Source organism: Haliotis rufescens, unplaced genomic scaffold, assembly GCF_023055435.1.
Source record: "Haliotis rufescens isolate VD_foot unplaced genomic scaffold, xgHalRufe1.0.p SCAF_29, whole genome shotgun sequence".
In the NCBI taxonomy this organism is placed as follows: Eukaryota; Metazoa; Mollusca; class Gastropoda; order Lepetellida; family Haliotidae; genus Haliotis; species Haliotis rufescens.
The window spans coordinates 114570-139462 of NW_025963990.1; the positions used below are offsets into that span (position 1 = coordinate 114570).

The following is a 24893-nucleotide window of genomic DNA, read 5'->3' on the forward strand; positions in this document are numbered from 1 at the left end:
CCTGTCTGGCGCTCGGCATTAAGGGGCTAAAACAAGGACTGGTCGGCTCGGAGTCAGTATACTGTGTCTGAGTGGGGTATTCATGTTCAACTGCGGCATGGTATCTCAGTGAGCTAGCACTAAATCGGCATCAGTCCGGACTAGTACAAGCATCCACACAAACACACAATATAGGTGCAATAATATTGGACGCGACGTTAAACCCCATTTCACCTCACCTTACCTCAGCATGTTGTAAACGTAATATTGCTAACTTTAAAACGACTTTAGAGATTTCTGGTCTCAACTTGCCACACCGACCTCTCAATAGTCTTATGGGGGGAAGGAGAGGGGGCACGGGTGGCCCAGTCGTCAAAGGCGCAGCGATTCGCTGTGCAGAGTTGCGTCCCTTGGGCATGCCAGAAACCTGTGATTGTGGGTTCGAATCCCGGTTCGCCCCGATTATGTTTCTAGGTTTTGTCAGCACCATACCCGTGCTATTGGGTTTCACCGACGTGGTAAACGTCTGAGACCTGCATCACTTCGGGCTTTCCGGACACGCCGTGATACAACTGGAATACTGTTAAAAGCGGCGTTAAACCCAACTCACTCACTCACTCAATAGTCTTATGAGCCCAAATTCTATGCACCTCCTTCGTGTCTGTAACGCGTTTTGTTGGATGGTTTACCTTACCCTGGATTACCAATAGAAAGTGACTGGGTCACCAATGGCACTTGTTTATATAGAAAGCAGTCCGATATTTCTGAATGTCTTCTAAGCAATTGAATGGTCGACATCTGGCTTTCGACGTCACTACTCCAACCCTTTCGTCAAACATTATCAGTCGCCTCGCCACAGATGCGGAACGTTCACGTTCAAGTGTGCGTCGTTAGTAATGTGTGCACTTGGATCACAGTCAGAAGATAGAAGACACGTGTTCGTGGACGAAAAGACTGGTCGATCTGAAACAGCTACGTCCAAGTTGACGTATTAATGTACACTTGGATCGCAATCAGAACATAGAACACACGGGTTCGTGGACGAAAGAGTGGTCGATCTGAAACAGCTACGTCCAAGTTGATGTATTAATGTACACTTGGATCGCAATCAGAACATAGAACACACGGGTTCGTGGACGAAAGAGTGGTCGATCTGACACAGCTACGTCCAAGTTGACATTAATTTTCACTTCTTTCTTTTCTCAAGTGTTTGTTAAAAGTGTGTCTGTTTGTGCGTTTATAACGCCACACTCAGCACTATTCCAGATATATGATATTTGTCGGCAAATAGTTGGACCCGACAATCCAGTGCTTGACATCATGGACATCGAACAACAAAAGGAAACGATGAAATGCGATCAACCAAGTCAGCGTGCCTGACCACCCGATCCATTTAGTCGCCTTTCACAACAAGCATATGTTGCTTGGGGTCTATATTCCTATTGATACTCAAACGTTACATTGAAAGAATAACGTCAACGTCAACTTCAACATAAACGTCAACGTCAACGCCACAGTGCTCGTGGGTTTCACTTCGGGCTTTCCTCCCACATTAAGCTGACACGCCGCGATATAACTGGAATACTGTTAAAAATGGCGCTAAACCTCACTCACTCACTCACTCAACGCCACAGAGAACAATCAGTTTCTACTTTCTAGTCTTAATGGGTTCTATTGGGCGAAAGGGGCAAAACAAAGGTGAAAATTATATGAATGCAGAACTGAAAATTAGTGACAATATATTCACGAAAAGGGCCAGAAACTATTGAATACATATGGGTGGTTGGGTAGCCTAGTGGTTAAAGCGTACGCTCGTAATGCCGAAGACCCGGGTTCGATTCCCGACATGGGTACAATGTGTGAAGCCCATTTCTGGTGTCCCCGCCGTGATATTGCTTGAATATTGCTCAAAACGGCATAAAACCATACTCACTCACTCTGCGCGAAGGTCTGAAGACACTTCCGGGTGTCAGGTGAACTTTTTCATCAACCAATCAGCGTTGAGGTTTTAAGATTCCCTCGGTATTCACACAAGAATCCCTGATTTCTGTATCGTTCCGAATGTAGATAAATCAGGCCGCGCCATTAAATTCATATGAATATTCTATACATCCTGTCGTTTCTGAGCGCCATAGCATCTACACCCAAAAGGGAGTGTCAAAGGAATATTTGTGTTCTGTGTGGGTTTTCATTAGTAGTAATAGAAATTTCCGAATTATGTGAGTAAAAAAATGTAGCCGAATCATTTTAGAAAGCTGACATCTGATTGGCTCAAGAACCCACGCATCTGCCATTTAGATTGGGCGGTCTGATCTTCGTGCAGAGAGGGATCGTATCAAAACAAAAGATCTGAATTTAATTAGATTGAACGAGGTTTCAGTAAATATACCGCCAAATCGGGACCCTGGGTAGAATAGGTCTTAAGCAACCCATGTTTGTCGTAAAAAGGGATCGGGTGGTCAGGCTGATGTTAATGCATGTCACCGTATCCTTGGATGCTCATGATGTCAATCACTGGATTGTCTTGTCCAGACTCGGTTATTTACAGACCGCCGTTATATAGATGAAATATCGTTGAGTGCGGCGTTAAACAACAAATAAACAAGCCGTCAAATCAGAATATATTCATATACGTAAAAGGTAGAAGTTTAGGCTATGCACCTACCGGAAAGCGTTCTGGTTGCAGATGGTGATAGTGGGGAAGAAGAGCGTCTTGTTGTAGTTGACCTGGACGTTCACGGTGACGGGGTAGTCGTAGTAGTAGATGATGCGGTCGATAATTTGGAAACTCATGATGGCCACACACGCTACCGTTAGAACCAGCCATAACATTCTGTAACAAGAAGAAATGAAATGATAGACACGCGATTCACTTTTAGATTCACCGAGTGTACAGCAAACAAGATGGGTACGAACCAGTCGCTTGCGTCCCTTAGGCATGTACGACAAATTTGATCGTGAGTTTCTCGATTTGTTCGTGTGCTTGTGTGTTCCACTAAAGTGGTAATCATAAAGGACTTGCATCACGTTGGGCTTTCCTCCAAAATCACGCTGACACGCCGTGATATAACTGAAATAAATGGGATTCACACATTGCGCCCATGTGGAGAATTGAACCCGTGTCTTCAGCGTGACGAGTGAATGCTTTAACCACTAGGCCCCTGATGAAATGGTTCATTAATTATAAATCTATACAGGTAGAAAATAAAACAATATATAACTCTATTGTATGTGAGTCGATCAATCACTTTACCCATTAACGTCATATGACTTTATTTATTCATTCATTCATTCATTCATTCATTCATTCATTCATTCATTCATTCATTCATTCATTCATTCATTTTTTTTAATTTTTTTTTTATTTTTTATTTATTTATTTATTTCACCGCCACAGGTTCATTAACAACTTCAGAAATCTCTCACGCCACGTCATTCGTGACCAACTCGTGTTATACCGGAACAAGCCGTTTTAAGCAATATTCAAGCAATATCACGGCGGCGGACACCAGAAACTGGCTTCACACATTGTACCCATGTCGGGAATCGAACCCGGGTCTTCGGCGTGACGAGCGAACGCTTAAACCACTGGGCTACCCGACCACCCACATGAATGTATTCAAGGGTTTCTGTCCCTTTTTGTGAATATATTGTCGCTAATTTTCAGTGCTTCATACATATAATTTTCACCGTTGTTTTGACCTTTACGCCCAATAGAATCCATTTAGACAGATAGTAGAAACTGATTGTTCTCTGTGGCGTTGACGCTGACGTTGACGTTGACGTTGACGTTGAAGTTGACGTTATTCTTTCAATGTGACGTTTGAGTATCAATAGGAATATAGACCCCAAGCAACATATGCTTGTTGTGAAAGGCGGCTAAGTGGAACGGGTGGTCAGGCACGCTGACTTGGTTGATCGCATTTCATCGTTTCCCACTGCGTTGATCGATGTTCATGATGTCAAGCACTGTATTGTCGGGTCCAACTATTTGCTGACCACTATATTTATCATCCAAAACTGGCTCCCACGGGGGGATTTCGCTTGGATGAGATCAAGCGATATCTACACTGTAGATATCGCTGCAATGAAATTACATCACAATGCTTTGCAGACCATTGTGACGTCACTGGTGACCATGACGTCACAACCAAATGACATCACTTATGGCTCTGCTACTGAAGCTGTTTGCAGTACTTCTTACACTGAAGACACTGATAATTACTGTCTACAACTTGAAAAAGTTGAAAGAATGATGTTGGATGATGAATAAAATCTCACCCTCGTGTCTTTTGATACCAAATTTATCAACTCGTGTTGATATATTTGATATCAAAAGACACTCGGGTGAGATTCTCTATATATCTAGAATATTGCTGAGTTCGGCATTAAAAACGCACAAACAAACAAACTTTAACAAACACTTGAGAAAAGAAAAGAAGTGACAATTAATGTCAACTTGGGCGTAGCTGTTTCAGATCATCCAGTCTTTCGTCCACGAACCCGTGTGTTCTATCTTCTGGTTGTGATCCAAGTGTACATTAATACGTCAACTTGGGCGTAGCTGTTTCAGATCGTCCAGTCTTTCGTCCACGAACCCGTGTGTTCTATCTTCTGGTTGTGATCCAAGTGTACATTAATACGTCAACTTGGGCGTAGCTGTTTCAGATCGTCCAGTCTTTCGTCCACGAACCCGTGTGTTCTATCTTCTGGTTGTGATCCAAGTGTACATTAATACGTCAACTTGGGCGTAGCTGTTTCAGATCATCCAGTCTTTCGTCCACGAACCCGTGTGTTCTATCTTCTGGTTGTGATCCAAGTGTACATTAATACGTCAACTTGGGCGTAGCTGTTTCAGATCGTCCAGTCTTTCGTCCACGAACCCGTGTGTTCTATCTTCTGGTTGTGATCCAAGGGTACACATTACTAATGACGCACACTTGAACGTGAACGTTCCGCATCTGTGGCGAGGCGACTGATATTGTTTGACGAAAGGGTTGGAGTAGTGACGTGGAATGCCAGACGTCGACCTTTTAATTGCTAAGAAAACATTCAGAAATATCGGATACCGCCCCAAGTATGAATATACGTGAAGTGTGGTGAATTTATCGAAGAATAAAAGCAGGTTTTCAGAAGGTGTCGGCCAATCCGAAAAGCGGAAATATGTGTAACAAATATATTTTCTAATTAACTATGTGTGGAAGTTTGATACAGTATTTCATATGGATTTCTAAAAACGCGTTTTTCTTGAACAATATTAATATGAAATGTAACGTATCCAGCGACTTGTCTTCACAGTCACCTCGGATATAACCAAGTTGGGTAAAGGGGGATTTCGCTTATACCGAAACCGGATACACCGAGTACTCCCTTATTATGACGTCCCTTCTAAACCCCTTGGGGACTTGTCCGACTTCGCCGAGGTCGGATTCTACTCAGGGAGTCATCATTATTAAATACGGGTAAATGTTCTTAAAGCTTGTACAATTTATTGACATCCTTAAAAAGAGCTGTACAAAATGTTGATATCTCACATAGGAAATAAACGAATCGTGGTCGTTGTTTATCGTACAATAAAACACTGCAGGGAGAATAAACCACTCGGGGCTGCACCCCTAATGGTTTATTCTCCCTGCAGTGTTATAATGTGCTCGTCGTTTATTTCTTTATAAATGCTTAGGACCACATACACAAAGAGAATTTAGCGCTAAGACTAGCTTACCTCCTATACTTTAAAATAGGCTTACACTAGTTATGGTGAAGTAGAATATATAGAGAATCTCACCCTCGTGTCTTTTGATATCAAATATATCAACACGAGTTGATAAAAGTGGAAAAATTCCGAGGCTTGCCGAGGATTTCTGCCACTTTTATCAACGAGTGTTGACATATTTGATATCAAAAGACACGAGGGTGAGATTTTATTTATCATCCAACATCATTCTTCCAACTTTTTCAATTTGTAGACAGTAATTAGCAGGGTCTTCAGTGTAAAAAGTACTGCTAACAGCTTCAGTAGCAGAGCCATTAGTGATGTCATTTGATTGTGACGTCATAGTAACCGGTGACGTCACAATGGTCTGCAAAGCATTGTGATGTAATTTCATTGCAGCGATATCTACAGTCTAGATATCGCTTGATCTCATCCAAGCGATATCTCCTGTGGGAGCCAGTTTTGGATGATAAATTATATATAACGAATATGACGAATAGAACATTTGACTTTTATTGTCAAAGATAATGTTTATTTCATCATGTGATTTTAGAAAAACAAATTCACCCATGAACAAACATTCCAGTGTCGACGGGCCGCTCGATGTGATAAACATGTTTCCGGACACGAAAACCAAATACCATTTCTGTATTATTTACATCCCATATTCCTATGAGAATAAACAACACACACCGAACACCAAACAGTATCCATAATTACATAGATGGCCTTGCACAACCGTTAAAATATATTACCCATACAAATTACACAAGGGTGTTTTTCATCACGTCACTGAAACATCGGTTGATGTTGGTTCGTGTCACGCAAAGACGCATCTTCCTTTGTTATATTTGAGTCGTTCACCAAAAGGGCTCTGGCAATACAGGCAATGAAATGGTTACATTGCATTGATTCCATGAAAAGCACTTAAACATCCACCAAGCTAATCTAATAAAGGCCCCATGGGATGGGGTAGCTTGCCCATACACCGGGTACGACAAAAGCTTAACGCTACGGTTTGATTGTCACTTAATCTGACTGCAACATTATCGATGTCCAAGTCAGTGTTTTGACGAGCGTCTCTAAATTCCTATTTCGTTTTAGTCCTATATAACATAATAAAACGAAAAAGGAGTAGTTAATTAAATAAAAAAACATGTGACGCGATATGTATCAAACATTTACAAGGTGACTTTGTCTGCTCTTAGTTTGTATATATGAGAATGGATAGTGTTTTACGCCGCTGTCAACAACGCTCCAGATGCGTCAAGGCGACGTGATCAAATACTGACACAGTTAATGCTATTACCAACTATGCGCACAACGGCACATGGTAGACCATGGCACCCATTTTAACCAACCGATCTTCACTTTAGTGGTCAATAACGACTGAATGAGTACAACGCGTGCTGGATCTATTGCCAAGGTCAGATTCTGACCATGGGGTATTCTGGAACAATGATCGAGATGAAAAAATAAATGGGAACACATTTTCAAGACCCTACAAGAATAACTGTACACAAATGTAGAGTGTTCACAGGACGTGTTCGCAAAACGGGTGAGCAAGCGCATACCCATCTTTCCGACCAAAGAGCGTCCACAAGCCTTTTTATCAAAGTCTTGTTTCCACCCTTGCCGGGGGCACGGGTGGTCCAGTCGTCTAAGGCGCCGCGATTCGCTGTCCCTTTGGCACGCCAGAAACCTATGATTGTGGGTTCGAATCCCGGTTCGCCCCGATTATGTTTCTAGGTTTGTCAGCACCATACCCGTGCTCGTGGGTTTCACCGAAGTGGTAAACGCCTGAGACCTGCATCACTTCGGGCTTTCTTCCCACATTAAGCTGACACGCCGTGATATAACTTGAATACTGTTAAAACCGGCGTTAAACACAACTCACTCACTCACTTCACCCTTGCCATATCAAGCCCGCTTTCCTGTGCTAAATATGATTGGACTATCGCACATATCGATAGTCCAATCAGAGAACGTTTAACAAAATCAACATCCATCGGGAAGATGGCGCATACCCTACCGAAAGAAACCGTCACCAGTTAAATATCTGACGTCCCTTGAAATATAATTTTGTGAAAGGAATACTCACGCACGTACGAAGATATTTGGATTTCGTGACAGCTGCATTATCAGTGACGTAAAAATAGCATTGAATAGTTTATCGATATATTAGTAATTAATTATTATTAATGTATTTGTCATGCTTTGATATACGATACCGTCGTATGACGTTATGAATGATAAAGTTTAATGCGTTCAAGATAACTGACGTTATAGATCAATCATCCTTTATTTCTAACATACCAAAAGAATGTATTTTATACACGTGAAAATCTGTCGGTTCTCCTTATATTTAACACCTCATACCAAAGACCTATTTTCGTGTCCCCCGCGGCGTAAACTCCACTCATTCACTCACTCACTCACTCGTGTAACTGAGCGACGGGTCAACCACAGCAGTATTAGCTTGCACGTCAGACTCAGGCTATGATCACATAATGACATTATATATGGGTAATTTAACCTTTAATATCCGGTTCTGCTCCCCTGTTAAAGTCAACGCTAATAACAACGACCATGTCACGTAGAACCACTGTATCCTTGGATACGGATGCACTTTAATACGACATAAGGGTTTTTTTAGGTTTGAGACATATTTTTCCTCATCTGCCTCATGGTACCTAACCCAAAAAACATCAGCGCAACAAGCGTGGAAAGTTATCCAAATATTGCGATGTAAATCTTTTATGTATCAAAAAATTCCTATAAGTATACAGCTTAATTTATTTGACATTAAAATCCTGCCAATCTTATTATATGGATCTGAGATGTGGGGTTTCCACCCATCCCTAGATGTTGATATATTTCATGATAGGTTTCGTAAATTAGTATTGGGTCTTAAACGTCAAACCCCGAATAAAGCTGCGAGAGGGTAGGTTTGGAGATTTTCTGTGAAGGATTTTCGATACAAGTGAGTGAATGAGTATGGCTTTACGCCGCTTTTCGCAATATTCCAGCAATATCATGGCGGGAGACACCAGAAATAGGCTTCACACATTGTACCCATGTCGGGAATCGAACCCGGGTCTTCGGCGTGACGAACGAATGCTTTAACCACAAGGCTACCCGACTCCCCCCGTAACTTGATGACGTCATATATTGGATGACATTATTTTTGAAAGGGAAGTGTCTAGTAAGTTGTTCCCCATAGATGTAGCAGGGCTACGCAGATAAACGCAGTGTCCGAACGATCGCATCCAAAAGTGGGAGAGATATGACACTCGGTATTAGGAGAAGAGGTTCAGATGACCGACTTGAGAATTGTGAGAATATGCGGGAAATACCAATCCTAACCCACCTGTTCGTAAAATGGACTTGTCCGACATTTCCTAGGTCGGATTCCATTCAGGGAGTCGCCAGTATTAAAATTTGGGTAAATATTTTTAAACCTTGTACATTTTATCAACATCCTAAATTGACTGTACATGATGTTGATATCTCATATAAGAAATAAACGACGCGTGGTTTATTCTCCCTGCAGCGTTTTATTGGACGATAAACAACTCCTACTCGTCTTATACAAGAATTCTATATTGAGTTAGATGAAAATAGAGCAGTTATTCAAGTACCAGTACAGTAAAGTACGGTTATAACGAACTTAAAGGACTACTAATTTTAGTTCGTTATAACCGTAGTTTGTTATAAGCATATATACAGCATAACTACCGCAAATAGTTGGGACCAAAAAAGTAGTTCGTTACATCCGTCAGTTCGTTATAAGCGTGTTCGTTATAACCGTAGTTTACTGTATTTACCTTGAAGGCGTATTAGTCATTTATACAATCAGGAAAACCGTAATGTGTTTCTCCGATCGGCACAAATACATTCGTACAACATCGGTTAATGGTTCCAATACGATGTGATGTTTGTAAATGCATATTTAAAACTGACACATGCCCGAGAACAATTACCGTGCATGAGACCCTTTGTCCAAATGCATGGTGCATTATCATTTGCGAAACGTGTTAAAAAACATCAATAGAACTACGGACTGAACCAATGTTCAATAATTATTGCGCACAACGAAGGAGTGCTTTGCCGACCGGTGCAATGCTCCGTCTGTGTTGTTTTGTTTGAAGTGGAACCCCAGGCAGTCTGTGATGAGGTGTGTAGAATTACACAATGCTTTATCAACAGAAGCCATTGAATTAAGTGCACACATACCTGTCTTACAATTATTAGTTTTATTGATTCAGCATAACAGATTTTCAGTGATCCATTCGTATATTTTCCCCCGCTTTTTGCTTTTTACGTCAAATGGAGTGTGTTTCGGTGGAGAAGCTAGACTGGTTATTCTCTTGCGTCACCGGGGGGCACGGGTGGCCCAGTCGTCTAAGGCGCCGCCATTCGCTGTGCAGAGTTGCGTCCCTTGGGCACGCCAGAAACCTATGATTGTGGGTTCGAATCCCGGTTGGCCCCGATTATGTTTCTAGGTTTGCCAGCACCATACCCGTGCTCGTGGGTTTCACCGAAGTGGTAAACGTCTGAGACCTGCATCACTTCGGGCTTTCCTCCCACATTAAGCTGACACGCCGCGATATAACTGGAATACTGTTAAAAGCGGCGTTAAACCCAACTCACTCACTCATTCTTGCGTTAACGCTATGTATTTAGGATATCAGCCAAGTCTTTGACAGGGCCACCACGGGATTCTGGCACGGCAGAGACGGAGTGTCTGAATGAACCAGAAAGTGAAATTTGTGAATGAGATGATTGCCAGTGTAAAATAAATGCCATTTTACATCTAGCTTCAGCCTCTATGGGACCCATGAAGATCCGGGGTAGAATAGGTCTTCAGCAACCCATCATGCCGTAAAAGGCGACTATGCTTGTCGTAAAAGGCGACTAACGGGATCGCGTGGTCAGGCTCGCTGATTTGGTTGATGCATGTCATCGTATCCCAATTGCGTTTATCGATGCTCATGATGTCAATCACTGGATTGTCTGGTCCAGACTCGATTATTTACAGACTGCCGTCATATAGCTGGAATATTGATGAGTGCGGCGTTAAACAACAAATAAACAAACAAACAAACAACCTCTGTGGATCTTCCCTGTGGGAATTCCGAGAAGGAATTGGTCCCTAGCACTCTATGCTAGTCTGTCTGTCTGTCTATGCTAGTCATTAGAGGCCACGTAAGGATCGGCTGGTCGGTCTCTGTGCCTTTGTTGATAGGGGTAGTCGTACCCTTCAGCTGAGAACGTTACTAACAAATTCTCCGTCTGTATGGCTCATCCGAATGGAAGGGCACACGCTATGATTGATAACTTCATTTAATCGCCTTATATTGGCTGTAATAGCCTAGCTATGGAAACTGTAATAGGCAATCAAAACGGCCTCGTAGACCTACTCCGAGGTAACTCGAGGTACAGTGCCGTGACCTCCAGCTGAGACCTCTGTGACCTCTGGCATCATTCTCTGTGACCTCTGACACCATTCTCTGTGGCGAGTCCCAGGCGGTGCTAGTTAATAAGGACACCGGCCGACCAGAACTGGCCTGCGAGAGGCCCACCTATCCCATTACGCACATTAGTATCCCGACTGTACACCAATCAAAGTACTAGGACTATAACTTACAATGAGTAGATGGCTGAGGCTGATGCTGGCGAGGAATGCAGAATCCGCTTTGAACAGTGCTTCGGTTATTTTTCACGGCGTGTCAGCTTAATGTAGGACGAAAGCCTTAAGTGATGCAGGTCTAAGACCTTTACCACTGTAACGTGTATGACATGGTATCTTGTATGGCATTGAATGATGTATGGTATAGTATGATGTATTGCATGGTATGATGTATGGCATGGTTTGATGTATTGGCATGGTATGATGTACTGTATAGTATGATGTATTGCATGGTATGACGTATAGCATGGTATGATGTATGGTATGGTATGATGTATTGCATGGTATGATGCATGGCATGGTATGATGTATAGCATGTTATGATGTATGGTATGATGTATGGCATAGTATGATGTATGGCATGGTATGATGTATTGCATGGTATGATGTATGGCATGGTATGATGTATAGCATGGTATGATGTATGGTATGATGTATAGCATGGTATGATGTATGGTATGGTGTATGGCATAGTATGATGTATGGCATGGTATGATAAATGGTATAATGTATGGCATAGTATGATGTATTGCATGGTATGATGTATGGTATGATGTATAGCATGGTATGATGTATGGTATGATGTATGACATGGTATGATGTATGGTATGGTGTATGGCATAGTATGATGTGTGCCATGGTATGATGTAGACATAATATGATGTAGGCATAGTATAATGTAGGCATAGTATGATGTAGGCATGTAGTCATCTGTTGCATAGTAAGCAACGGCATACAATTGTATTGGTATATTGTAGAGTATGGTACGGTATAATTTGGCGTCGTATGATCAGGTATGACATGACGGGAAGCGGCTTTAACCATATTGGTCTGTTTGACTTATTCTTGTCACAGATTAAGCTCCATGGTATTTATGTCACTCCGTATGACTGAATTCTATCAATATGTCCACAAACAATAACGGTAATCTGAAAACAATATTGAGTGAGTGAGTGGGTATTGTTTTACGGCGGGGGACACCACAAATGGGCTTCACACATTGTACCCATGTCGGGAATCGAACCCGGGTCTTCGGCGGGATGAGCGAACGCTTTAACCACTAGACTACCCGACCGCCCCCGAAAACAATATTGTCTTACATGTCAATAGAATTCATCTGAAACAAGGCACTTCTTTTGAAGATTTCAACCAAATTGTTAAATATAGATCAATATTGGATCCTCACTGCGTTTGTCTATGCAGACGTTACTTCCCGAATTTACAGACAACTTTGTACTTAAGATTTGGTCACGCCTGTTACGAATGCCAATACCACGTGTTTTCAGTCGGCCGTGGAAAACATTCACAGTGAGCCAATCAAACACCATGCCCGAGGCAAACGCATCTTCTGGACAGGTGTTCAACGTGTGCACCTCCAGTTCATGACCTGACTGCACATGGAAAACAAATGGACGAGCGCATGCATGTCGGATCCACGGAATGTGCATGCACTCACTCGCACGTGTTAACTTTTGGTTCACCATGCTGTCAGCGATAAGCAATGTGTCCTTGAGTGAGTGAGTGAGTTTGGTAAACGCCATCTTGTATGGTATTTCAGTTAAACTAAATATGGGATGAACATTCGAAGTCTTAGACGTCTACTACTTCGATGAAACCCACGAGCTCAAGAAACCAACATTGAAACATGATCATAATCACCCACACTCTAATATATACACAGAGAATCTCACTCGAGTGTTTTTTTTTATATCAAATACATCTACACGAGTTGATAAAAGTGGAACAACTCCGGAGTTTGCCGAGGATTTTTTCCACTTTTATCAACGAGTGTGATGCAATTTCATTGCACCGATATATACAATGTAGATATAGCTTGATCTCACCCAAGCCGTATCTCCTGTGGGAGCCAGTTTTGGATGAAAAAGCAGTATGAACAGACGCCCCACCCCTCCATCCCTTTACCTCTACGATCGGAACACACTGTGCATTTGACCGTGTGAAAGTTGTACAGAGTTGCGCCCCTTGGCTGCACCAAGATACACTGATGATGGATGTGACTCCAGTTCGCCCTGAGTATTATCACCAGACATGTTCTGATGGGTATCGCCAAGTAATCATCTTCGATCTGTGTCACTTCAGGGTGAGTGGGTGAATATGGTTTTACGCCGCTTTTAGCAATATTCCAGCAATATCAAGGCGGGGGACACCAGATATGGGCTTCACACATTGTACCCATGTCGGGAATCGAACCCGGGTCTTCGGCGTGACGAGCGAACGCTTTAACCACTAGGCTACCCGACAGCCCCTGTCACTTCAGGGATTTGGTTCTCCCACACCCAGCTGACACACAATGATATAACTCAAATATTTCTCAAACAAAACCCACTCACTCATAGGAAGGAAAGATAAAACGGCGTAAAACACAATTCACTCAATGACATAATATCGAGCAATAAATATTATTACCAGTAACGTAAAAACGAGATACACTGACCCAGACAGGGTCAATCACAGGTCACAAACGGTTACACACGTATTAAGTCACCAGAAGATAAAAAACAACATCTGAGAGCCCCCAAAAACTACAGTACAAAAAACACCTTGTCAGCACACCTTTCGTATTCCAGTTCATTATTCCCGTTCAAATTTTACTGCCAACGGTAAAGATGAATTGCCTATTCGATTACGTGATTACTATAATTGAGAATGCTTGCTTCCCGATATAGCATAATAATATTTAGTCGCTGACACCCCGTCATGAAATCCCTGTTGGAATCACCGGCCATTAACGCATGTAGGCCATTCGGAACTTACACCACGACACTTTAACCAGAGGCCTTCAATAACCTCTGAGGCAAACAAGATTCAACTGAGATATTCTGAAAGACCGTCACTGCATATAGATTCAACATGGCGCCATATGATATATTACATGAAAACCTTGGATGCGATGCATCAACACAGTGGCCAACTCAAATTACATATTTAATTAAACAAACAGGCGTGTTGAAAACAATGTGAACAATATTGGTTTCTTTTTATTTAATGTTTTGACTGCTGTGCGATTACATGCTGAATTTGATAAACAGTTTTTCTACAGTAACTGGCGGCAGTTGCCTATTCAGGCCTAACTAGGTCAAGCCACATTCCACTTGAATGGATCGTTAGTGCCGTCCCCCTGTAATTATTTCATGGGTACCCCACTCAGACACATTACACTGGCAAACGGGTGGCCCAGTCGTCTAAGGCGCCGCCATTCTCTGTGCAGAGTTGCGTCCCTTAGGCACGCCAGAAACCTATGATTGTGAGTTCGAATCCCGGTACGCCCCGATTATTTTTCTAGGTGGGTTTCACCGAAGTGGTAAACGTCTGAGACCTGCATCACTTCGGGCTTTCCTCCCACATTTAGCTGACACGCCGTGATATGACTGGAATACTGTTAAAACCGGCGTTAAACCCAACTCACTCACTCACTCACTCACTCTTAATGCCGAGGCAAGGCAAAGTAACAACAATTACCATCGTTTAACGTCTTTTGGTATGACGCTGCCGGGGATCGCTCGGACAACGACCTTCTTCTTTCGGGACATATGTTCTATCCACTTGTAGAACAAACAATGGGAGTTTTCAATCTCGCTATCGTTCACATGTTGAATGGGGGGCACGGGTGGCCCTGTCGTCTAAGGCGCCGCGATTCGCTGTGCAGAGTTGCGTCCCTTGGACACGCCAGAAACCTATGATTGTGGGTTCGAATCCCGGTTCGCCCCAATTATGTTTCTAGGTTAGTCAGCACCATACCCGTGCTCGTGGGTTTCACCGAAGTGGTAAACGTCTGAGACCTGCATCACTACGGGCTTTCCTCCTACATTAAGCTGCCACGCCGTGATATAACTGGAATACTGTTAAAAGCGGCGTTAAACCCAACTCACTCACTCACTCTTAATGCCGAGGGCAGGCAAAGTAACAACAATTACCATCTTTTAACGTTTTTTGGTATGACGCAGCCGGGATCGCTCAGACACCGACCTTCGTCTCTCGGGACATATGTTCTATCTACTGGGCCACGGAGGCTGTCTTGTAGAACAAACAATGGGAGTTTTCAATCTAGCTATCGTTCACATGTTGAATTGCTTGGGTTTTTTTTATGGAGACTGATTCCGGAGTACACGTGGAAACCAACTGTGCTATAATGGTCACATCGCCATATCCCTTTAGAGGCGGTCCCCCTGTATTTGCAAGGCGGTGTCAAGTAGGCACTTAGTAGACTAATATAGCTGACAGTTCTCGAGTGAATTTCTCAATTCATTGTCTCTGTTAGTTCCCGATGGTGCGCTTCATCAACGCAACACCAGACACCACATGCTGAGGGAGACTTGGCTCCGGCAAATAGCGTGTATTATTACATAGTCTTGACGTAGACAAGCGACGGGCACACGAAGGCGGGGCATAGTTCCTCTTTAAGAGCTTCAGAGGCCACGTGCCTGATAGCAGAGATAATTTGATCATGGCTTTAACTAAATGCGTGTCCTTTTTCTATAGTTTGGTTGGACGTAGATTGTAGATGACCTGTTCATATACAACAGAGGAAATGACTCGGAAGGGATGACTAGATTTGGACACTTGGGACATCGTCTAAATAGGAATTCCTACTAGTACGGGCATGTTGATTTTAGGGACCGAATGTGTTTCTGCATCCCCGCAGGATAACAAGCACAGGTCACTTGAACCCATTCTGAATCTATCCTGCGGAGCGAGCATGTGCATGTGAGACGTATGCTATCTCGGGATCTTAATGGTGAGACAAGCATGGGGCACTTGAGACATATTCTTCCTCGGAATCAATAGTGAGACAAGCATGGGGCACTAAAGACATATTCTTCCTCGGAATCAATAGTGAGACAAGCATGGGGCACTAAAGACATATTCTTCCTCGGAATCAATAGGGAGACAAGCATGGGGCACTTGAGACATATTCTTCCTCGGAATCAATAGGGAGACAAGAATGGGACACTTGAGGCATATTCTTCTTCGGAATTCCAATGGTGAGACAAGCATGGGGCACTTGAGACATATTGTTCCTCGTAAATGATAGGGAGACAAGCATGGGGCACTTGAGGCATATTCTTCCTCGGAATTCCAATGGTGGGACAAGCATGGGGCACTTGAGATCTGTTACCTCGGAATCAATAGAGAGACAAGCACGGGGCACTTGAGACATATTCCTCCTCGTAATCAATAGGGAGACAAGCATGGGACACTCGAGACATATTCTTCCTCGGAATCAATAGGGAGACAAGCTTTGGGCACTTGAGACATATTCTTCCTCGGAATCAATAGGGAGACAAGCTTGGGACACTTGAGACATATTCTTCCTCGGAATCAATAGGGAGACAAGCTTTGGGCACTTGAGACATATTCTTCCTCGGAATCAATAGGGAGACAAGCTTGGGACACTTGAGACATATTCTACCTCGGAATCAATAGAGAGACAAGCATGGGACACTTGAGACATATTCTTCCTCGGAATCAATAGGGAGACAAGCATGGGACACTTGAGACATATTCTTCACTTGAGACCTGTAATCTACATTGGATCCCCACTTAGGGGAAACAGTTTTAAACATAATAAAACATTCGCAGTTGATCCCATCAACCTATTATTCAACTACAATGTGTGAAGCCCATTTCTGGTGTCCCCCGCCGTGATATTGCTGGAATATTGCTAAAAGCGGCGTAAAACGATACTCACTCACTCACTATTATTCAACACACATCCATGGGCCATTTCTCTCTTTATTACAATATTGCATATTGTATTTACCACAAAGCATTCAAGGGTTCAATATGTTATATTTTCCATGTTTAATACATATAGAAATTCGCTACATCATAACATCCTCTCGTTATGTTCAGTAATGATAGGAAACTGGTAAAGGAATTGTAAATCTCCCAGCTTGGTAATTGTGATTGACGTAATTGACGTGGCTTCAGACAAATTTACATTTGGAAACAATTATATATATATATATTCCAGCAATATTCCAGCTTCACATTTTGTACCCATGTGGGGGAGAAATAATTTATTAAGTACATTTCATTCCATGCAAACACACGGGTTTTACTGCAGTACACTCAGTAATATCGGTGAATACTGGATTCAAAAACACTGTTGGAGGAAGCCACCCGTCGATAACCAAAGGCTAGAAGCCCTAAAATCACACGTGACCAAAAAACGTCACAGTGGATTTGCCTTTTTACGTTCAAAATACATTTTTACAGTACAGTCAATTGTGTGCATTACTTCATAGATTCATTAAACTTCAATCATTAATTAACTCTGTGCAGAGGGATGAAGTAGGTGGCATCGTGACACAAGATATTTCCTGTCCCGGAATCCCAATTTAATGCTGAGGATATTTCCTGTGTCAGAATCCCAATTAGCACTGGGGATATTTCCTGTCCCGGAATCCCAATTAGCACTGGGGATATTTCCTGTCCCGGAATTCAAATTGAGTACTGGGGATATTTCCTGACCCGGAATCCCAATTTAGTACTATGAATATTTCCTGTCCCGGAATCCAAATTGAGTACTGGGGATATTTCCTGACCCGGAATCCCAATGGGGTACTGGGTATATTTCCTGTCCCGGAATCCCAATTTAGTACTATGAATTTTTCCTGTCCCGGAATCCCAATTTGGTGCTGGGTATATTTCCTGTCCCGGAATCCCAATTTAGTACTATGAATATTTCCTGTCCCGGAATCCCAATTTGGTGCTGGGTATATTTCCTGTCCCGGAATCCCAGTTTGGTACTGGGTATATTTCCTGTCCCTGAATCCCAATTTGGTACTGGGTATATTTCCTGTCCCTGAATCCCAATTTGGTACTGGGTATATTTCCTGTCCCTGAATCCCAATTTGGTACTGGGTATATTTCTTGTCCCGGAATCCCAGTTTAGTACTGGGGATATTTCCTGTCCCTGAATCCCAATTTGGTACTGGGTATATTTCCTGTCCCTGAATCCCAATTTGGTACTGGGTATATTTCCTGTCCCTGAATCCCATTTGGTACTGGGTATATTTCTTGTCCCGGAATCCCAGTTTAGTACTGGGGATATTTCCTGAACCGGAATCCCAGTCTTGTCGGCGACGCCCCGCCATGAAATCCCTGTTGGAATCACCGGCCATTAACGCATGTAGGCCATTCTGAACTTACACCACGACACTTTAACACGAGGCCTTCAATAACCTCTGAGGCAAACAAGATTCAACTGAGGTGGCCAACTCAAATTATATATTTAATCAAACAATTTTTTATTCAACACAGGCATATTGAAATCGGTGTGGACAATATTGTTTTCTTTTTATTTAATGTTTTGACTGCTGTGCGATTACACGCTGAATTTGATAAACAGTTTTTCCACAGTAATTGACCGCAGTTGCATTTTCAGGCCTAAACAAGGTCAAGCCACATTCCACTTGAATGGATCGTTAGTACCGTCCCCCTGTCATAGAACCCAATTTAGTACTAGAGATATTTCCTGACCCGGAATCCCAATTTAGTACTGGGGATATTTCTTGACCCGAAATCCCAATTTAGTATGGGGGATATCTCCTGACCCGGAATCCCAATGGGGTACTGGGGATATCTCCTGACCCGGAATCCCAATTTAGTACTGGGGATATTTCCTGACCCGGAATCCCAGTTTAGTACTATGGATATTTCCTGACCCAGAATCCCAATGGGGTACTGGGTATATTTCCTGACCCGAATCCCAATTTAGTACTGGGTATATTTCATGACCCGGAATCCCAATGGGGTACTGGGGATATTTCCTGACCCGGAATCCCAGTTTAGTACTGGGGATATTTCCTGACCCGGAATCCCAGTTTAGTACTGGGGATATTTCCTGACCCAGAATCCCAATGGGGTACTGGGTATATTTCCTGACCCGGAATCCCAATTTAGTACTTGGTATATTTCATGACCCGGAATCCCAATGGGGTACTGGGGATATTTCCTGTCCCGGAATCCCAGTTTAGTTCTGGAGATATTTCCTGTCCCGGAATCCCAGTTTAGTACTGGGGATATTTCCTGACCCGGAATCCCAGTTTAGTACTGGGGATATTTCCTGACCCAGAATTCCAATGGGGTACTGGGTATATTTCCTGTCCCGGAATCCCAATGGGGTACTGGGGATATTTCCTGTCCCGGAATACCAATGGGGTACTGGGTATATTTCCTGTCCCAGAATCCCAGTTTAGTACTATGGATATTTCCTGACCCAGAATCCCAATGGGGTACTGGGTATATTTCCTGTCCCGGAATCCCAAAGGGGTACTGGGGATATTTCTTGACCTCAAATCCCAATTTAGTACTGGGAATATCATCTGATCCGGAATCCCAAAGGGAAACTTGGGATCAATTCTGACTCGGTACTGGGGAACTTTTCTGCCCCGCAATATCACGAGAACAGAAAACACATCTACTGTTGTATTGAAATAACGACTTCGTCAACAGTCATAAGTCAACAGACTTTCCAGCATAAGAAAATGAAATCAAAGTTCGGTTTAAAACTATCTCATGAAGTAAACATGGTAGAATCGTCTATGATAATTATGTCACGATTTTACGATCTGGCCACGATATATGCACGTCAGACAGCAGTGTGGCGTCAATCTTTTCTCGTTCCAATGTAAATCGCAGTCTTAACTCTAAGTAATGGGGCAGTCTTCAACCAGGATCATCAATAAAGATTTGTTAAATGACTCTGGCAGTCTTCCTTAGAAAACTAAGCGTCCATCAGAATACTGAAATATCTTGTGATATTTCATTGGGGAATAATTTGAAACACTGGCGAATAAACATGAGACAGATCTGAATGTATTAAATGCCAGTACTTAGTATTTAGTAGTAGCATTCCGACGTGTGGTCGAGTGGACAGAGCGTCTGCCAGAAGAGCGGAAAGTCCGGGGTTCGCTGCCCTAGCCGGATCATACCAAAGTTGTTCAAACTTGTACACAAACCTCAGTGCGTCCCTTGTCCCATACGTTTGACGAGTTTAGGTAATAAACGTGTTTAGGACTGTGTTAACAGCTAACCGTGTTTAGAGTTTAAATGAGGAAGAGACCACACACATTCTAAACATGTTTAGATTATGGAGATGTTGAGTTTAAGTGGAGTTTTGGTTGAGTCGATAGCTCGCTTCATGTATTTAGACCCTAAACGTGTTTAGATAGAACACATTTTTACAGCGTTCTACTAATAGTTGATGAATGTCATCGTATCCAAATTGCGTGGATCGATGCTCATGATGTCAATCACTGGATTGTCAGGTCCAGACTCGCTTATTTACAGACCGCCGTCATAAAGCTGGAATATTTTTGAGTGCGGCGTTAAACAGTATATATATTCGAACATTGTTATCAAATTCCTCTTACGATTGCCCGCCATGATAGCACTTGCAAGTGAACTGACACTTAGACACAATCTCATAAAAGTTATATGTTCAATGTTTGTTTTACAGACAAGAATGCATTACAGGTAAAATTAACACAATGCAAGTTTAACAAGGTTGATCCGTCACCGCCGATTGTGTTGATTCACCACTGATTGTGTTGATCGATTTTGGAATATATTAATGCTGACAGAATGATGGTTTCAGGCACAATTCTTCCGATCATTAAAACAGTAAATACAATTTAGAGGGTTAATCATCATTTCTGGTGATAATGTATCTCAAATTTCACATCTTTATTAACCAAGTTTGTTATCACCTGTCCCTCACTGAATTCTCTGAAAGGATACTATGTAGTTTTTTACTGTGCATAATATGGTGTTGACCTATAATTTCACCCTTTCAAGTGTTAATGCATTAACCAACAACAAAACCACACGTCAGTTTGGCTGCAGCTCCTTATTGTTTATATTTTGTTATATATGATATATGGCTTCTCATTCTGCGATCCTCCGATAGATATCGCTTCACGCAGCTGCGCAGTGATAATAGCGCCGAAGCAGTCGGGATTACAGTCCATAATAAGCATATTTTGAATCCGCGAAGTAAAAGGCGATCAAAATCGAATGTCTGACAGCTGGTAGTCTAGTAAGAAGTACGAAAAGGTACGAGAATCTGTACTTTACAAAGAAAGTGTTATCCCAAATATAACATTTGTTACATTTGACCATTTTCTAAATGGCATTGTGTGTTCATAGCTTTCGGCCATGGGAGCCGTGCCAATTTACACTTGTCAGAGGGGTACACAATGTACGTGATCTGGACTACCAGTGGTCGGACTTTCATTTTTGTGGAAGCCTCGATGACTGAGTGGGTTAGATCGCTGACTTTGCGTGCTGGCGATAAGGTGCCTCGCTCTGGCAGTGTCGGTTCCAATCCTAGTCGGGACCATTCGTGACCAACTCGTGTTATTCCGGGACAAGCCGAATAGCGAGGCGAGTGGTGACGAATGAGTTGGGACTTAACCCGAAATCATACGAGAATCTGTGCTTTACAAAGAAAGTGTTTTCCCAAATATAACATTTGTTACGTTTCTAGTTTGTTTCATTTTAAGTCACTTTCAAACATGAGTGTAACTTTCTTTTGTCCGGCAGTTTACATACTCAGTGGACCAAGGACATGTTCTAGTTAACGGGTTTTTCTACTTACGTGATCCTCATAATCAAATGGTGACAAGAAAGGACTTATTCGGGACGTAGTTACTTTGCCGGTATTCTTGTTATCCGTTGTCTACTTAAAGGAAGTCATTGACCGTATACTCCAAGCGCTGCTTACATCATGGTGATATTATTTAGTGCCACGAGTGTTTTCTGTACGTCAGTCCTAATTTGTAGTGATAACACCGGTGTCGTGTGCAGAACGGACATTCCATTGTGGCGTATTTAGGTCACGTGTTGCTTTAGTCTTCCAGCCTTTTGGTATGGCTCGATGATGTCCTTTAGCTGGTACAGAAACCATGTGAAATAATTCATATATCTGTCAGGATTCTCGCTACATTGGTCAGCCGGACATTAGTAATTGTTGTTTTCCGCCGCTTTTAGAAATATTCAAGCAATATCACGAGATTCACACATTGTCACCATGTGAGGAATCAAACCCGGGTCTTCGGCGTGACGAACGAACGCTTTAACCACTAGGCTACCTCACCGCCCCTAGCAGGACATAACTTGCAAGTTAGATCGCGAGGCAATCGAGTAAACATGTCTCTTCAATAAACCGGGCGGTGGGAAACCCACGCCGAAGGTCTGGATTCGCAAATATGTACAAATGTGCATTTCTGGGGTCACCCGCTCCATGTGATTGACTCGAATATTGCTAAAAGCGGGATAAAACCCAGCCTACTCACTCACTGCAAAACGTTTTTGACGATATCTGAATAATGCATTAATAATGTATATTAAAAAAGATCAGCTTTCATTACCAGGAGCATATGCAAAAATCGAAACAGTTACTTCTGTCCCAGACTGTAGATTCCTTTGTTTGTTTGTTTGTTTGTTTGTTTGTTTGTTTGTTGTATAACGCCGCACTGAACAATATTCCAGCATTATGACGGCGGTCTGCAAATAATCGAGTCTGGACCAGACAATCCAGTGATTGATAACATGAGCATCGATCCACGCAACTGGGATACGATGGCATGCATCAACCAAGTCAGCGAGCCTGACCACCCGGTCCCGTTAGTCGCCTCTTACGACAAGCATAGTCACCTTTTACGGCAAGCATGGGTTGCTGAAGACCTATTCTACCCCGGATCTTCACGGGTCCTGTAGATTCGTGTGCCTTCAGACTTCGGTAAACATGCTCGGAGAGAAAGGAGCACATTTTTTCAGGTGACTTGTCTTTAAATGTGCTTAACAAGGGTGCCACCGGTGGGATTCGCTTACCTTTCCGCGGGGCGGTCGGGTAGCCTAGTGGTTAAAGCTTTCGCTCGTCACGCCGAAGACCCGGGTTCGATTCCCGACATGGTTACAATGTGTGAAGCCCATTTCTGGTGTCCCCCGCCGTGATAATGATGGAATATTGCTAAAAGCGTCATAAAACCATACTCACTCCTCACCTGTCCGCGAACACCTGGTGTCATCACTATTTCATAGTGATTTAAAGCACATGCTCATGATATAGTCGGAATCGTACAATCGAGATTTCTTAATATCAGTATACAGAGAGTTTACACGCGTTTCATTGACTGACTATTTTCATTGACTCAGAACAGTTCCACGGAGACATCTCGACCCGGCAGCTCATTCCTTATTTAAGTACAATTCTATAGCAATTTCAAACTCCTTAATTTATTGATCTGTTTTTGTTTGCAGTGCCCGTTCAGTATGCTTATCCACGCGAGAACCTGTCTGAATAACTAGCAGAAGTGGTTGTTAAGCAAATAGTATTTTTCGCTCCACTAACCACATGCATGAACTTCATTCGTCACCACTCGCCCCTTTCCGTAACCCGCAAGAAGACTCGTTCCCCATTCGTCACCACTCGCCCCTTTCCGTAACCCGCAAGAAGACTCGTCCCCCTATCGATGAATGTTATGTGCGAAAATACGACAAACCAATCAGAATGCGCGTATGATTTTAAGTTCTTCGTCAAAGAATCCCTTTGAAATAATGTTTGATTTTTACATATGTCTTGCATCTAAAAATATACCTTAGATACACTTAAATGTGTTCAATAATACTGTTTAATTCCGATGTGATTTAAATTGCATCTGATATATATATATAATATGGGGAAATACATGTGAACCATTACGCAACGAGTTGACAATTGTTTTAGGTATGCCCGTTTGCGCTAAGACGGAACCCGGTCGCAACAATGGCCACGAGAGGGGCACGAGTCGCTGTTCGGCTTGTCCCGGAAAAACACGAGTTGTTCACGAATGGCATGAACTTGGCACATACTTCTTGATTCCATGCAACATTTGGTGTTGTTTTCCATATTAAGAAAGGCACTGGACTACTTGGATATTGGGAAAGCGAGAGTTAAAATAACTGACTCACTTCAATATATCTTCGCAAATGTCACCAGCCTATCACTTTTCCGACTTGATCTACGAGTAGTTCCCCCATGTAAATTGTATAAATATATTACAGTTTGATTGCCCGATCAACGAGTGAAGGAAGGTCAAAGGTCAAAGGTCACCGGTCTGTGCACACGTACATGACCTCAGTCGTTTAAGCAAATGTGCGTATATCAATTTGGAGGAAATCGACCAAAAATATAACTTCAATATTATTTCAAAATTAATCGGTCCGTTTTCAACTTCCAATCTTTGTAGAAGCTGGATCCATTTTCACTGTAACGTTAGATCATTAACTGGCCGTGGCATTAACGTAAAGCTCATCCTATCTATCGGTTTGTTTCTCCTCACTGCGAAGCAATTAATTTCCCATGCACATACAATCCCCGTATCAGTCAGTCCGCCTTCGTGGTCTAGAGGACAGGGCATCTGTCCGGAGAGGGAGGTGTCGGGGTTCGATCCCCTGACCGCGCCATACTAAAAGACGTAAAAGATGGTACTTGTTGTT

At 42.7% G+C, this 24893-nt stretch overlaps 1 protein-coding gene across 1 annotated transcript in view; it reads right to left on the minus strand.

Moving 5' to 3' along the window:
• The window catches only part of LOC124137692, a 53808-nt gene that overhangs the window by 23469 nt on the left and 5446 nt on the right, over positions 1–24893 (minus strand). The window contains exon 2 of the mRNA XM_046504101.2: positions 2645–2812. Within this exon, the coding sequence (XP_046360057.2) occupies positions 2645–2812 (168 nt within the window). The remainder of the gene's footprint in view (positions 1–2644; positions 2813–24893) is intronic.